Genomic DNA, 17,159 nt, shown 5'->3' with positions numbered 1-17,159 from the left:
TATTTAGTGTTAAAACATTCTTCATGTAATTGAAAAATATTTATTTGTACCATTCAAGAAAAATGTACGTGACACTTATAAAATATATTCATAATTTTCAAAAAGTGTGTTCATGACATTTAAAAAAATTATACAATGTAAAAAATTGTCTGAACAAGTATTTGAATGTTTTAAATACATATTTAAAACATGTTCAAAAGCTTGTGTTTTTAAATGTGCAATACGTATTTGAAAAGATCAACGTGTATACGGAAATATTTTGTGCGTGTTGAAAAAAGAGAGAAAAGATAAAAAGAGAAAGTTGATGAACTATTGTGGAAAGGAACACGTACACCATCACTAAAACAAACAGGAAAAAAAACCACGCGGAAAACTGGTCAAAACCCACCACAAAAACAAAACAGCAAAAATGAACCGAGCGAAAAACTGATCAAAACCACCACAAAAACAAACTTTCGCGAAAAAAAACAATCAAAAACTTTCCTAAAAACCTTTCCTCCGGACCCGTATTAGGCCGGCCTCGAAAAGCTTACCCACCCAAAACCTAGAGGCAAGATCTAGGGGTGATGCATAGCTCTCACTGCATCTCAGATGGAAGAAGAGAAGCAAGCGCTCACTTCAGTTGGCCAGCCCATTTAGCAGTGTGGGTAGTATTTGATTATGGTTTTACGAGCCTTCGATAATTCTTCTATGGTTCATTACGATTTTGGGCCTTTCTGTTTTCATTTTTCATGTTTTCTTCTTTGACTATTTTTTTCATTTATTTTTCAATTTTAGTTTTTAAAGAAATTCAAATATTCTTAAGGCTTTCTGCGAAAGTTAGATTTTATTTTTTCTAGAATTTCTAGAATTTTTTTAAAATTTTCAAAAAAATGTGTTCATTTAAAATGTTCACAATTCTAAAAATTATTGTGTTTTCAAATACAAGTGTGTTTTGAACATAATGTTAAAACATTATAAAAATGGTTCTTGTTAAAAAATTAGAGTTTTAATAAATTTTCATAATTTTAACATATTCACTTTTAAAAAACATCAGGAATTTGAAAAAAAAGATGTTCAGAATATCAAGAAATGTATGCGCATATAAAATATTCAAATAATGTTCTCAAAGTTTTTGAAAATGTTTGTTGTTTCAGAAAAAGTGTTGGAAAAATCGTTTTGAAACACGTTCACTTTTTTTAAAACAAATCGGTGTTCTTTTCAAGAACCGAATATAAAAATGAGCAAATTTTTTTTGGAAATAGTCGTCCCTATAGCAGCTAGCTCGCTATAGTGTCGTGCGAATGGGCAGACCCATATGTGAACTCTACTATGGTAAACGGCAGCACCTTGCCACAGCGAGCGGCAAATATGTGGTCCTCAATTGCACTCCAACCAATGATCCTTGCTAAACGGAGACACCTTGCCACAACGAGCGGCAAATTCAGCGGTTCGAGCGGCAAATAGTTGCTCCCTCCATTTCACATTCTCAATGATGGCAGATCTTCGAAGCCCAATGGGCCGACCCTGTAGGACATGCATACAGATCCAAAGGAAAAATATTAAGCCTTATACGATCTAAATAGAGACCATGGCATCAGGTGGACTAGAAGTAGTGCAGCAGGACCCATTTCCAAACCTTTAAGGCAGGCCAGGTCACATAGCACCATGCCCATGTCCTGTTCGACTTTGATGAATGATCGATTCGTTTGGCATCTGTTGCTGATTCGTTTGGCCTCTATGGCCGATTCGAGGACATCCCAATTGAATAATTCTCCATAGACGCAACTCGAAGGCTTCTTCCCCACGCGGCCGTTAGAAGTAGGGCTGGATTACCGAGCTACTCGTTCAACTCATTATCATTATGCTCGTTATCATTAATCTCATTAATATTAATAGGCCAAAACTCATGTTCAGCTTGGTTCGTATGAACTCGTTAAGATCATGAGTGTTCATGAGTACTCGTTAAGGTAATAAGCAACATAGAAGCACCCCATCACAAATATACAAAAGCATAAATTAAACAAGGACGTTCAAAATAGTTCATAGTGCGTGCAATACACAAGTCTGGTGCACATTTGCATAATCTAAACTTTAAAAATAGTAGCAACACGCTACAACCAGAAGCAAAAGAAACAGTCATAGGCAGAAGATGGAGGTGAGGAAATTGCCAAAGTGGGTTGAGCCCCTACGTAGGCTGGCGAAATTAACAAGCTAAAGGAGTTACTCCCGAAACTCGTTTGCTTGCTCATTAAGCTCATTAATCTTATAACAAGCTAAAAACATTGATCAGCTCAAGCTTTTCGTCTAGTCATAGTTAGAGGCCTTGCGAGTCGAGCAGCACACAGTGGAACACCACAACCAGCAACTAGTGCAAAATTTCTCACAGATCAGGGGCACTAACATCAGACCTTCGTTGCGATGTAGCAAGACGTTCAATTCAGACACTTTGGAAGAGATGAAGCATGGCAGGTGTAGGCGCCAGCAAGAGCGATAAAGCTCGGCGGCACGAGCCGGCACGCAGCGGCCGCGTGCCCGCGCGTCTACAGCGCGTGGCGTCACCATGCCGACACCCGCGCTACGTGCACGCACACCCATACGCTGCCGTACCTTGAAAACGTATAGCACAGGGATTAAGATACTCCATAGCAGGTGCAAATGGAATCCTTCGTTGTTTGGCGTGTTGTCACTAATTTTTTACACGAATGACCATCACACCTTTTCCACTTACTGGATAAATTACACCAGCTCAGGACACAAGGAAAACGAAATTTTCAGATAAAACTAAAAGCACATCGAAGTCGTTGTACCTCATTTTTCTCGAAATCTCTAGAAAAAAAACCCGCAGAAGACCAAAAATACTCAGGCTAGACAAACTTTATAAATATGAGACGACCATCCAACCGTGTACCTTAAATGTCCAGACACATTTCAAATGTACTTGAACAAACTGTAATTTTTTATTTAAAGCAGGCCGAATTCAACAAATTTTTGACATATTTCATTAAACAAAAGCGAATATGACAGTTTTTTAACATAGCAAAAGTTAATCTAGTCTAAATCTTCGTTGGCGTCCGTGTTCCAAGTACTTGTTGATCCCACGACTGCCTTGAGCTTCTTTGCCATTCTATTTATAAAGAAGAGAGGGAGCAGACGAAAATAATTGACATTTTGATGGGCGCAGTGTTGTTGGACTGCAAATGTAATTGTTCTCATGACTGGTATCCATTAGTTAACACTACATTAGGACAGTGTCTACGTGGTATTATTTCCATTGTTAGTGAGGTTGGTTTTCCAACCAAAATAATCTCTCAGCAGTCTGGTTCACATATACGTGGCATGCATTTTGGATATACCATCAGTTTGATTTCTAAAGTTGTGAATTCCTATGTCATCTTAACGTTGGTTTAGGCAGGGTGTGAACTCGATGAAATTCTATTGCCTTGGCGCAACATGTAAATCAATAATATTTCATTTATTCAAAATATATTATTTTAAATACTCAGACTACAAGAATGCCATATGAAAAAAAAATACTACTTAGACTATAAACCTTAAAATCATAGCCCTAGATTTGTCTCCTAATTTTTTTGTAAATATTTTTTCGGGGTTTATACTACCATAGTAGAAATTGATGATCACAGTTGTACCTGAAAGAACTACTTCCAGCAAAAGAGAAAAACTAATTACATCAATATCTAAAACATCATATTTTTTTAAACCGGAGGGAGTAGAATCTGGCCAATCATGTCGACGTAGAGTCAAGCGAATATTAGGCCGACACCTGGAAAGGGGTATGTGTTTTTTATGGGAAGATCGAGAAAATTAAATAACCAGGCAAGTTGGTGAAGGCACAGAGAGGGTGCCGCGAGAGAATGAGCTTGTACTACATGAAATCTAAAGTTGGCACATAAACCATGCATTGAATGCGTAACGTACATACCCGAGAAAAAAATATTTGCACATACAGCACATGAGAAGGAATGAGATGGGTGCATAGGGGATGAATGGTGGACATTTATCTTGATTAATTTACAAATCATGGCGGTGATATCATCGGCAATGAATGGTCGGATAAGGTGATATCACCGTGCTTCACCACATTTAGCAGCACAAATTCGCATAAACTCTCTCAATTTGAATCATATCCAATTTTGTATTCAGCTATAAAATCTATTGCAATTGTTAGATTATAGGTGTTGAATGACAGAGAGATGGCACTGTCTTCTATCATAGGGTTTGAAATCATGTAAGAGGGGGTTCACATATCATATCTTTCTAGTATTTTCTTCTGAAACATGAATGAAAGTTGAGATGCGGCTCAAGCTCCCTATTGAGACTTTAAGAAGGGTGCTACAAGATATACACATATTTATATAACTATCCTACAAAACCAGCTGAGACAAGGTGTAGGCCTACGTGTTTGAAAAGTGGCCACATGAACAAAGCACAAGCAATTCAAATTAACATAACAAGTGAGGAAATAAATATTGAAAGAATGATTTCTTGATCACAAGCTGGAATTTTATATAGGGAAGGCTAGAATCTAGTGGTCCTATTACGTTAGAAGTGGTCCCAACAAATATCCATTCGTACTCTTTTGGGGTTTTGTTTAAGGAATCTACAGTTGGCTTCCCAAAATATTTTCTGTTGGTCTAGTCCATACCGTTATTACTTCAATAATTTCCAATTCATCTAATATTATTTGATATTGTATATGTATAAAACAAAATAAAGATTGGTTGAAGCGTGTGTGTTGCCACCATAGAGGCCGCCTAGGCTAGTACCAACTACTTGCCAGTACACACAAAAAAGTTTGTACAAGAATGGAGAACAATAAACTACAGACTCTTCCGGTTTATCAAAAACGAACCATAAGAAATGTTTATTGACCCATGGTTCAGCTGAACCTTGACTATCTGTCTTTTTTCATGTGGACATAGGAGCTAGTTTTGTAGGCTATTGCGGCTTAGCATATTTTTAATCCCGCCTAGCACACGAACTAATGCAAAACACATAGGCAATAACATAAAAAAATACTTCAAATTTAAGAAGATTTGTTTTGCTTACATTGTGCATGTTTGTGTCTTATATATACATGCATGCAAATTTCCAAGAAGAACTCATATGTTTTGTGTGATGTGAAAAAAAACCATGCTCCAAAAAAACAAAAAAAATTGGATACTTTGCACGTGGCATGGATTTTGAGTGGAACACAATCGACATCTACAGTCTCGAAACATGAAACTGTTGGTTCAGCAAATCTTCTCACCCAAAACGATTTACATCAAGAATAATGTAAAACCCTTTGCTTTGTTTGCATTGTTGGATCATATATAGTGGTTTAGGGCTACTGCAATAATTAATAAGACATTTTTATGTGTTCCGCATCATCGGAAGGTATGTGTCCCTCACTTGTTATGTTTGCATACTCCTAAAAGAATCATACTCCCTCCGTCTAGGTGCATTAGGCATCTGAGAAGGTGCATCGCAACCTAGCCGTGAAGAGATTGGGCTAGAACAAAAATTGAATCGTAGAGGAAGCCAATCACATCATTTCTTTCTCAACTGAAGACGTGCTATTGATTAGGAGATTCCTTCAAATCCCAATAGCGTGCTGCAGAAATTGCATGCATTAGTCCTCCAATTAATAGATATGGTCTAATTAATATGCATTCAACTAGTACTACTGTTTCGCGCCTTAGCGTTTTAGGATTATTTGATTTCTGTTAGATGCCTAATGCACCGAGACTGAGGAGTAGTGGTTATCTCTAGCAATTAATTCTTAGTGTTATCTCTAGCAATTAATTTTTGCATACTCCTAAAAATATAGAAAAGTGTGAAGAGAAAACCCTTCAATAAAAGAAATAAAACTTATTGTCGTTTCTCTCCCTTCAAACTCATACTTCATCCTAGGTGGCATTGCTAAGATGACACCATTGTATGTGCCCTAAGAAAACATCACTTTCATAAGCCTCCACGTCATAAATAGAGATGTCAAGAAAAAACATGCTAGACAATGGTTTATTTCTTAGCATAATCGGTAGCAGTTAGTATTTTGCATGGCTACAATATTTGTGGTCATTAAAATTTGAGTATAAAATATGTGACTAAAAGATAACTAGTAGTACGATGGAGAAAAAACGTCTTCTATAAGTGATAAGAGGATTTTGTGGGAAAGCTAAACTGAGGTTTTGTAGCTGTCCTTTTCCCATTCCGTCTCTTCTTCCAAGTGATCAAGAATCATACTGGTTAAGAGGATTTCGAATTTAGGTTTAGTATTAAAATAGTACTGCATGACATCTCTAATCAGAATACTTAATAATGGGAGGTCTATTGTAGTACCGAAACTACATCATCTCTCGCTCTATAAATATAAGCCAATGACTTTGGAACTGGCTACTCCATTGGGCCTATGATTGATAGTCAATTTTAATCATCACAGCAAAAATTGGATTAGGGATTCAGGATATCTTTCTCCACTACTAGTAGCTTTTTTTTTTAGAAACTCCACTACTACTACTGGCCGCTACTTCTGGTCGCTACAAAGAATATTGCCAAGGCTAGGTAGCTAGTACGTTCCATCTGCAGCCTTCCAAAAATACTGCCCAACTGCCTGTGATGGATCACCACCTATACGGGGACCCGTCCGCGAACAGCTTCTCTCCGCTGGAGGCGCAGATCTTCTCCGGCCAGCTGCCACCGTCACCGCCGTGGCCGAATCTCGACGTTGACCTCGACCTGGACCTCGACGTTCTCGAGGACGACATCGTCCGCGAGCTCTCCGGGAGGCCGGCAAACGCGGCATCGTCAGGCTCCGGCTCCGGCGGCCCCGGTTCCCACAAGAAGCTCAGTCACAACGCGTACGAGCGCGACCGCCGGAAGCAGCTCAACGAGCTCTACCTCTCTCTCCGTTCCCTCCTCCCCGACACCGACCACACTGTAAGCTATAGCTATATCTATAATATTAGTGTCAGGAGAGGTAGCATGAGAGGAATCAAGAGTTCCTGATGTGCCTTTGCTGCCTTGTGGTTCTGCAGAAGAAACTGAGCATTCCGACGACGGTGTGTCGAGCGCTCAAGTACATCCCCGAGCTGCAGAAACAGGTGGAGAATCTGGAGAAGAAGAAAGAAAAACTGGCTAGTGCCAACTGCAAACCAGGGGTACTGAGCGTGAGCGGCAGCATAGCTCCAACTGTGTCCGCTACTTGCCTCAACGACAAGGAAATCATGGTTCAGATCAGCGTGTCAAGAGATACGGATGCTGCTACAGCTCTACCTCTTTCCAGGTGTATCAATGTACTGGAGAACGAAGGACTTCAGCTCATCAGTTCATCGACTTCCTCCACCTTTGGGAACAAAATGTTCTATAACCTCCATCTTCAGGTAAATCTTTTTCTGTTAATACTAATCATAAGGTGGATGCATACAACACACACCACAATCATATACCACCACATAGCATTTACCAGTATTTCTTTTTTGATAAAAGACATCTTGATTCAATTGATGCATCAAGGTGATATAATCGTCCAGCCTTTGCATAGCACGACGCACATAGCATTTACGAGTTACACACATGTTTCTAATATTGGATATTAACTGTAAACTCATATGGTCACGCATGCCTTGTTGTATCTTGTATGCCATGTTTTATACCTTAGTTATCTGTCAGACTATTATATGCAACTAAAATGTATCAGAGGTCATAGTTCTATTTGAAGGTTGCCAAGTTATTCACAGTTCTTCAGAAGAAATTTGGAACCTACCGTACGTACAGTAAGTGATTTACCAGAGGGTCCTACCCACGCCGCCTCCGTCCTTACCTGCATGCTTGGAGGGTTGACCACAGACCACTACCACGTACACATAATGTCCATGTGAAATAAAGGGCATTCAATGTGGCAAAATGCCCCTCGGAACTTCTCAGCCAGAGACAATGGTGGTTTTGAAGGGACCTTTCCCCAGGAAATGATGATGGGGTAGCAGTGGCTCGCCGGGGAACAGAGTAAATGGCCGCCCTCAAGCATATAAACAGACATTAGAGGCGGCTCTAATACACAACTCTCAAGCGGTTTTGAGTTTCGCCTCTAGGAAATAGTACTCCTAGTTCCTAGTATTAGAGGCAGTTCTAGAACCGTCTATGATAATTTCCTGCCGCAAGAGGTTTCTAGACAAAAACCACCTCCAATACTTGTGAATTGCATGGGGTATTCTATGATCAATTGCATCCAATAGTATGGTATTATAGGCGGTTTCTACCCTAGAAATGCCTGCATTTTCATTTTAGGGCTGAAAATTAACATATGTTTGCAGCTAGCCCTGCATTCCAAATCCACAAGAAAATCATGGTAAACATCCATTGCAAATTCATCATATCACATATACATCCACATCCACATTCATCTCATAATGCCGCTGCACTTCATAATACGTTCATATCTTTTCAAATGTCTGTGACCAACATATGCAACAAAGTCCTTAGCTAGCTAAAATATATAGAGTAGTAATGAGCAAACAAATAAATAAACATATCTGTTTTGTTGGTAATGTGTTGCCGTTTATTTTGTCGACCAATCACGCCGATGAGGAGAAGAGTCTTGATGTCAGATACTCTGTATTGTGCCCATGCTGTAGAGCCAGTGGCGAATCTTGGAAGAAAATCGAGGGCGGGCTCAAAGTTAACGGGGTGGGAAAAAAAGCCACTAACTCCTAATTCTTTTGCCCAAAGAAGGTTAAAATTTGCCAGAATTTTTTGAAATATGAAATCTTGTACCCCAAATTAGCTCAGAATTTTCCAGAGTACTGCTGGGCACACACCAATACAAAAGACTAGAGAAGCAACAACAATGATAGTAATGTTGCTTACTAATGGTATTGCAGAACAACTAGAAACCAATATATAGAAATAGATGCCCAATTATCCAACTGGAAGCCATCTGTCAAAATTAGCATAAGTATTAGCAATATAATGGTATACCAATATAAGGCATCAATAAGTGACTACTAACACTTGTAAAACTGAGATATACCTCTAAGAAATCACATTGTACTCACGAGGCAAATGTCCATTGCGATCTTTCATTTTCTGGAATCCTATCATAATTTGATTATCGGGAATACTTTTAAATATCCTTTTCTCGCAATAGCACACCATTAAATCATTGAGCCAATCATCCGATATCTTATTGCGTAAATCAGTTTTAATGATCTTCATTGCTGAAAAAATTCGCTCGACCGAGGAAGTTGCCACTGGAAGAATCAATGTCAACTCGATGAGGCGATATACCAATTGGAAAGTTCTATGTTTTGTTGTTTGAACCATCAACCGAGCAAGGGTAGAAACATCCGAACATCCATTGAATTCATCACTTCTCCTAATATTTGTAAGAAATGTTGGAAGTTGAGTTCTTAGCAACAGCCGTTCAGATTGTGTAAAATCCTCAGCATAAATTTCAGCAAGTCGAATAAGTTTGTCAACATTAAACTTTGAGAAGTTGTTGGTTGGAGTAAGGCAAGACATGCAATCCACTAATCGATGATTCATCTCGGTGAGAGTTGCATCAAGAGCAACATTGAATATGCTAACCTTGAAATAATGATATCGAGTCACCTTATTCTTGCTGCGAACAGATTGCCCCATAGCTCCAACAAGATCATCCATGTTTGGCACCTCAATGCCATGTTCCTCACAGAAGTTTTTTGCTTGGTCGCATAATGACTCATACCCATTATCCCTCATATTTTGCAAAGCTTCTTTCACATCCAAGATCAAACGCAAGGCTTCAACAACATCTTGTTTCTTTCTTTGCAAAGCTTGTGATAGCAAATTAGTGATGCTCAACAAGTTTATTAAGAATAGCATGATGAACACAAACTGGAAGCATTCCATCTGTATGATCAAACCTGAAGCTCCACCTTGAGAAGTGTGTTCCCGGGCATCGTCGACCACAATTGCAAGCACATCCACCACTGCATTCCACATTGTGTACAGACGAAGTAAGGTTCTAAGATGTGAGCCCCAACGAGTAGCTCCTGGTCTAGCTAGGTTAGTTTCTTGATGTAACCCAGTTCCAGATGATATCTTACAATTTTCCATCATTTCTATCAAGTTGTCTTGATGCTTTGCAAACAATGCATCCTTCCTTTTGCAAGATGAACCAACCTGAGTCACTATCAAGGGAAGGTAGTTGAAAAAATCAGCAATAACCGGACAACACTGAGCCACTGTGACAACCACTAACTGCAACTGGTGGGCAAAGCAGTGAACAAAGAAAGCATATGGACTCTCATCACGAATTAGCTTTTGCAAACCGTTGAATTCTCCTCTCATATTTGAAGCCCCGTCGTAACCCTATCCACGTAGCCTATTAATAGGCAGGCCGTGGTACTCCAACACATGGACCAATGCTTCTTTAATTCCGGCAGATGTACAGTCTGTGATGTGCTTAATAGCAAGAAATCTCTCCTGAAGCTCCCCGTGATCATCTAAAAATCTGCAAATTTGGGAAGATAAAAGTTAAAAGACAGAAATGAACAATGACTATGCAAGTTTGGGAAGCTACAAGTTAAAGACAGAAATTCATATGCATTACCTCAAAATTATTGCCATTTGCTCCTTTATTGAGCAATCTCTAGCCTCATCAATAAGTATCGAGAAATTCTTATCTCCAAGCTCTTCCTTGATGACTTTGGTTACCTCCAATGCACAACATGTAGCAAGGTCCTTTTGAATATCTGGACATATCATAAGTGCATTGCCTTGCCCCTTATCAAATGCATCTTTCACATCCTTATTCTTGTCCTTATACCAGTCCAAGAACTCCCTAAAATTGCCTTTGTTGATGGAATTGGAGGATTCATCATGTCCACGAAAAGCTTCCCCTTGAGCTATGAGATACCTTGCACAATCCAATGATGCAGTCAAGCGGATTTTATATTTTATATCAGCCTCTTTATTGTATACTCGCATTTTGGTAGCCACATTGGCCCTTTGATTGCTGAAATCAACACATAAGCCCACAGCAATGTTGTGGTAACTAGATGGACCACCAACATGTTTCCTAAAATTTCCCAAAGCAGTTTTCCAACGCTTGTAACCATCTACTGTAAATACATCATTGCCAAATCTAGCCGCTTGTGATGGATTCTTGAAAAGAAAACAAGGGAAACAAAAGGCAGCCTCCTTTTTCACACTATATAACCAATCAAACTTATCTAGCCATTGTGGTTGAAAGGATCTCCAAATTTTACCATCCAATCCCACTTCAAATTTATGCCCAGTAGCTTTGTTTCTTTGTTTCAACAAATAAGCTCTTCTCACTTCACTTCGAATTTCAGGGGCATAATCTTCTATTGGTATTCGATCAGCCGGATCACCAAAAATCTGACTTGGATGGAATTCCAGTATATGATGCTTTGGTGGTTGGTTTGTGCTCTCATTAGTTGGGGGATTGGTACTCTCATTTGCATGGGGATTAGTGCTCTCATCGACATCGGTTGAGGGATTAGTTCTCTCATTTGTTGGAGTAGGATGAATTATGTTCTCAATAGAGGCTGGTTGAACAACAACATCAACTGGACGAGCATTGGGTTCGGAAACAACAAAGGGAGCATTTGAATTGCTTGCAAACCAGCTGTGCAAAGTTCTTTTTCTCTTCATTTCTACAAACAAGAATAGCGATTAGTACTAGGTTAATCTTATATACACAGCTAGCCATATTGGTTCTCTTTTCTAGTACTTGTACAGTTTAACTAACCACTTTTAACAACTAGCTACCATTAGTTCATTAGCATGAATTAGTAGCCAAATAGGAAACCAAATAGCTAGCTACAAATAACTACAGAGTATAGAACTACAGACTACAGTACAGAATACAACCTTCAGGTTCAGGAGCTGTCGAGTAGAGCAGCGAGCAACAGCCCGATGGCGCAGCAGCTCGGATGGCCTAGGCGCCCAACAATGAACTAAGCCCCCCCCCCCCCCCCCCCCCCCCCCCTCCTCCTCTAATCCACGGCCACACTAGGGAGGGCACGGGTCAGATGGAGATGCAGTCTGGCGCCGTTTTGGGGAGGGGAAAATGACCAGATTAGGGGAGAGCAGTCCGGGCGCCGATTTGGGGAGGTGGGCTGGCGGCGGCGGCGCGAAGGAGAGGTCCGGCGACCGGCGGCAGCGCGAAGGAGGGGTCCGGCGACCGCCGGAGGCTAGGAGCTAGGGCAGTGTAAATCCAGGCGAGCGAGCAACTGCACGAGATGGTTCTCTGCTCTGGAAATTGATGGGCTGGAAAGGGCTATTGAGTGGCTGGGCTGGGCCTTGAAGTTTCAAACTAGTACTAAAAAAATTTGGCATCGCTGGAGGGCAGGCTCAAGCCTGTTTAAGCCTACCTAGGAGATTCGCCAACTGTGTAGAGCTATATATGCTCAACCATCTGTTATGTGCTAACCCTGATGCCTTCTCAATAATACTCAGATTTCACGTTCCAATGTGACTGTCAGCACTGTCATTGGAATTGAGCTTCAGAGATAAGATATGGGAATTCTTACAGGTCAATGAGTCATACAGGCAGAACACATAGATTTCTAACCGAATAACAACTTACTAAATGTAAAGCATTTCAAATAAATGGCAAACTTACAGATGATGCAGATGACACAAAGGTAGTCTTACTCGAACTGGCGTGAGAATGCGTTTTTGTCCGATTTTTGTGTGTAGAGCAACTAAAATAGAGACATGTCGCCGATGTGGCATTTTAGTTGCACCACACAAAATACTCTTTACATAAAATGATTTGTGTTGTACACCAAAAGGGCACAATAGCAATGAGGTGTGTATGTATCCTTGTTTGCACAAAATAACATTCGCTACACTTAAGAAGCGCACACAGGCATTGCAAAATTAATAGCCATAGTTGCAAAATCAGTGTGCATATGCATTATAGAATCTTCTTCGAAAGAGCCGCCGCATACCCACCAGACCTGGTATAATTGGTTGCACCACCTCGCTCCCTTAGGGCGACTGTGGCGGCCACAGTAGGGGCCTCTTCACAGGGTCGACGACAAGGATTGACAAAGTGGTGCCAGAAAGACTAGATTGAGACTATTATGTCTCAAGGGACAACCCAGTTTTGAGTTGGTTTTGTGTAGAAAACAACCTTAATTGTTTCTTATTTTACAAAAACCGTCTTGGCAGTGTCTAGATATTCATGATGGATTTCTACAATAATAGTTATGGATGCCACTGTTAGGCTTTTTGCCGACCAAGACTAAGTAAAAGTTGGATAATTTTTATTGTCCAACACTAGTAGAAAACGGAGTTTTATCACCGGTTCGTAAGGGCCTTTGGTGCCGGTTCTACAACCGGCACTAAAGAGTGGAAACTAAAGGCCCCCCCTTTAGTACCGGCTAGGCACCAACCGGCACTAAAGGCCCACCACGTGGCGTGAGCTCGCGCCATGGTATGGGGGACCTTTAGTACCAGTTGGTGTTACCAACCGGTACTAAAGGTGTTTTTTTTGGAAAAAAAATTCTAAAAATTTTGGAAAAAAATTTGATTTTTTTTATTTCCAATTTTCTGAATTATTTGATGATTTAGTCTCTAATCACCCATCTTAACTTATCAAGTGTGGATCACTCATTTCAAATTGTCTAACTTTCTGGCCGGTCACCCATCCACTCACTCCCCCAGTCTGAGCACGCTTAACTTCGTAGTTCTATTCCCCTACTTTCCAAGTCTACACTTGTTGTTTTCCTAACAAATGTAAGATGTCAATCCTATTAACCCTCAGCAGATTAGCTTGAGCATTAGGTCACACATTTTCACCGTTTGAGTTTGAAACTATTATTCTAAAAAACAGTAATTATGTAGTAACACTAATATTTTTTGAATAAGTTTGACCCCAGTTTGACCATAGTTTAACCAGATTTGAAAAAAAATCAAAAAATTGAAATAATTATTTAGTAACACTAATATTCTTGAATAATTATGTAGTAACATTAATACTTCTTGAATAAGTAGTTTGACCATAGTTTGACCAGATTTAACCAAAAAAAACTAAAATTTGAGCATATCTTTTTTTTCTTTTGGAATTTGAGTATTCTAAAAAATTGCAAACAGGTTGTAGGCTGTCAAAATCGGATGCGGATTTTCGTGCTGAACATTTTGATATATTATACGTGTTTTCCGACATCGTATGCAAAAGTTATGGCCGTTTTACTTTTTCATAACACTTTTTGCAAAACATGTCCAAATTTAAGTTTTTTAATTTTCCTAACTAGTAGATGTAGTAATATAACTAGATCTTGAAGAATTTTATTTTTTGAATTTTTTATCATTTTCTTTTGTTATTTTCAAAACTGAAATGGCGATACACAGGGGGAGGGGGTAGAGTTTGAAAATTGCCCTATAGTCCCGGTTTGTGTCTCCAACCGGGACTAAAGGTCAGACCCCTTTAGTCCCGGTTCGTGGCATGAACCGGTACTAAAGGTTAGCCCTTTAGTACCGGTTGGTGCCACGAACCGGCACTAAAGGTGATCGTGGGGCCCCGACCTGACGCCAGCCTGCCACCACCCCTTTAGGACCGGTTCATGGCACGAACCGATACTAAAGGTTCAACATGAACCGGCATTAATGCATAGCCATTTGAACCGGCACTAATGGTACCATTAGTACCGGGCCAAAATCGAACCGGGACTAATGTGTCTCACATTATGTCCTTTATCTACTAGTGCAACTTCAGGTTGATCCCATTTTCATTTATCAGAGGGACCAACGTAAGGAAGCCCACACAGTTTTCTTTCGAAACAGAAACCAAATCCATATTTATTTATTATTTCAAGAACAGTGCAACCAATATTGTAAATGCATGGGATATTTGACAAATACATTGTGGGTTTACACTTTCATCTTTCAAACATACGATTGAAGAAGCCTTATTAATTTTTAAAATCGGTATATGGGTTTTACAAAGTTGAAAGTAAAGAATAACCATATCATAGATCACCACACATGACACATAGTTATTATTTATTTCTCTTAAAAGTGTCATACCAAATCGTAAAGATACGTTTTGCATCACTTTAGAAGTTACGTACTACTTGGAAACCAAATTATTAACACCATGAAATGTGGACTTATTTTAGATAAAATGAAATTTAGAATTTAGGAGCATGTTTTATGCATTTTGGTAGATTTCCAAAACATAAGTCATGAAGAGAGGCTTTTTTGAGAGACTCCGTAAATCACCCATATGTTGTAGAGGTGATACGTGAGGCCCTTTAGGTTCTCTAGAGGTATAGTATCATGCTCGTTTTCTAGTACTTTCAGTCTGCCGTGATACCTTTTCTTTAACTATTTTCGAGATGATGTATACTGGCCAACTCAGAAATAACAATATCTTTATCGCCTTTAGCAAATAAATATATGTTAATAGGTGTAACTATTGTGCAGTACTGAATAGCAAGCCAATTCAAACTCAAAATAAAAAAACATGCCAATAGAGTTTTTATTAATGTACTGTCCTGATATGTGAAACATGCATGACTTCTTCACGCACACATGATTTAAATAATCAGGAAATATTTGACTGGTTTGTGGGAATATCCAATTCGGCTCCCGAGCTCATCTACACCCTATAAATAGTAAATTCAAAACAGATACTATAAAATTTAAACAAAATTATGGTGAAAGATACTTGAGTGCGTGATGTTCGTGTCAAGTATGAGAGCATTCAGACATCCGAGTAATAAAAATCAGGTCCGAGCAGTGCACAAATAGTAAATTTTTTTATAGACCCCAAATTTATCTTTTTTTGTTGAGAGCTACCCAGATGTCCAAATGCTCTGGAATTTGGCACGGACATCACGCTCTCAAGCATCTTTCACCACAAAAAAACCAAAATTTTTGAATTATTCTACTCCCTCCGTTCCTTGATATAAGGTGTATAGATTTTTGAGAAAAAAATCCAAAATATAAGGTGTATTGCGTTGCATCACTTATTTGGATAATTTTTTTAGGGATTTGATTACATTTCTTTATATCAGACAAGCTCCTCTATTTTCTCATGTCAATTAGTCAAGTGAAATCTCGCCCAGTACTTGTGAAATTTTCCCTCCGCGTGCGTTTTTTAATTTCCGTGCCAAAACCTATACACCCTATATTTAGGAACAGAGGGAGTACTATTTTAAATGAATCTACGTCCTTGTGTGTGTTGCTTCTGTGTTAAAATCTACACTTACATGTATCAGAAATAGTTGCTTTTGCTATCAGGGGCCTAACCATTTCATCTCACCATTTTTGTTGAGACAGAGAAGTCAAGGAGCACTAAACATGGAGTGCCCATCGTTTTGTGACAAATTGGAACAAGCCATCATGGAAGCAGCGGGACTATATCTGCAGCACTAGAGGATTATTGTTCTTAACTATCATAAATAAAGATTCCTTAAATAGCTATGAGATGCCTGTAGCATGGGTGCTGCGTAGTGGGTGTCCCATATAAGTTTGTATGTGGCGTTGGTGATTATTGATTGTATATGCTTGAGTAAGTACCTTTTGTCATGTATGAATGTATCTAATACATGGAGGTGAGTTCGATAGGATAAAACAAACAAAAGAAATAAATATGACGTGTATTTGGGAGTAATTGCATCTGCAAGACTTAAATTAAACCCTTTCTTGCGAAAATGCCAAAACCCATATATTAAAACCAACCATCTATTACAGGACCATTCTTCAAATGTAAAAGGACACTTGTCTATGCCACGCCGTGAGCAAAACTAGATGCTGCTTGTACTGGAGTCTCTAGAGGTTCGCTTAGAAGGAATAAAGAGACAAGCAACTTCAAGCATTCGGGGCCTCCTAGAATTTGCTTGTCTTTTTATAAAAAAAAGTTTTTTTTGACAAAGGGTAAATTTTATTGGCTTAAAATGGAGCATCAAGAGAATACAAATATAATGAGCGCACACCCGGTCTTTGCATAACTAAGATGCACACAGCCAACATCAACGCACACATATAAAAAACACGCCAATAAATAGCAAAGTCAAATAAGACCAAAGCTATGCATAGGCGATAAAAAACACAAATCATCAGATCGGTGATCAGCAAACTAAATCGGTGACTGTATCCGCACCAACCATCTCATGACATCACACGACCGACGATATTCTTCAACAGCAACGCCTTCA

At 39.3% G+C, this 17,159-nt stretch overlaps 2 protein-coding genes across 4 annotated transcripts; one reads left to right on the top strand and one right to left on the bottom strand.

Annotated features, from left to right (window-relative positions):
• The first annotated feature begins 6,415 nt into the window (after nucleotides 1-6,415).
• Nucleotides 6,416-16,609, top strand: LOC125540081 (protein IRON-RELATED TRANSCRIPTION FACTOR 2-like). Of its 2 annotated transcripts, none has more exons than XM_087545156.1 (3): nucleotides 6,416-6,921; nucleotides 7,020-7,364; nucleotides 16,287-16,609. In XM_087545156.1, exons 1-3 carry the CDS (start codon nucleotides 6,601-6,603, stop codon nucleotides 16,323-16,325), a joined length of 705 nt encoding a protein of 234 aa, XP_087401282.1. In that variant the 5' UTR covers nucleotides 6,416-6,600; the 3' UTR covers nucleotides 16,326-16,609. The 2 variants fall into 2 exon arrangements, with proteins under 2 accessions (XP_087401282.1, XP_048559617.1); XM_048703660.2 differs by having other exon boundaries at nucleotides 6,420-6,921; nucleotides 16,282-16,609.
• Nucleotides 8,081-13,915, bottom strand: LOC125540080 (uncharacterized). Of its 2 annotated transcripts, none has more exons than XM_048703656.2 (3): nucleotides 10,574-10,851; nucleotides 9,011-10,474; nucleotides 8,081-8,917 (listed from the first exon to the last, which is right to left on the bottom strand). In XM_048703656.2, exon 2 carries the CDS (start codon nucleotides 10,309-10,311, stop codon nucleotides 9,013-9,015), a length of 1,299 nt encoding a protein of 432 aa, XP_048559613.2. In that variant the 5' UTR covers nucleotides 10,312-10,474; nucleotides 10,574-10,851; the 3' UTR covers nucleotides 8,081-8,917; nucleotides 9,011-9,012. The 2 variants fall into 2 exon arrangements, with proteins under 2 accessions (XP_048559613.2, XP_048559612.2); XM_048703655.2 differs by lacking the exon at nucleotides 8,081-8,917 and adding an exon at nucleotides 11,860-13,915 and having other exon boundaries at nucleotides 10,194-10,474; nucleotides 10,574-11,642.
• Nucleotides 16,610-17,159: the final 550 nt, after the last annotated feature.

This window comes from Triticum urartu, chromosome 2A, assembly GCF_056163025.1.
Source record: "Triticum urartu cultivar PI428250 chromosome 2A, HENAU_Tu73, whole genome shotgun sequence".
Classification (NCBI taxonomy): Eukaryota; Viridiplantae; Streptophyta; class Magnoliopsida; order Poales; family Poaceae; genus Triticum; species Triticum urartu.
The sequence above is the reverse complement of the archived record's forward strand: the minus strand, read 5'-3'. Positions and strand labels throughout refer to the sequence as shown.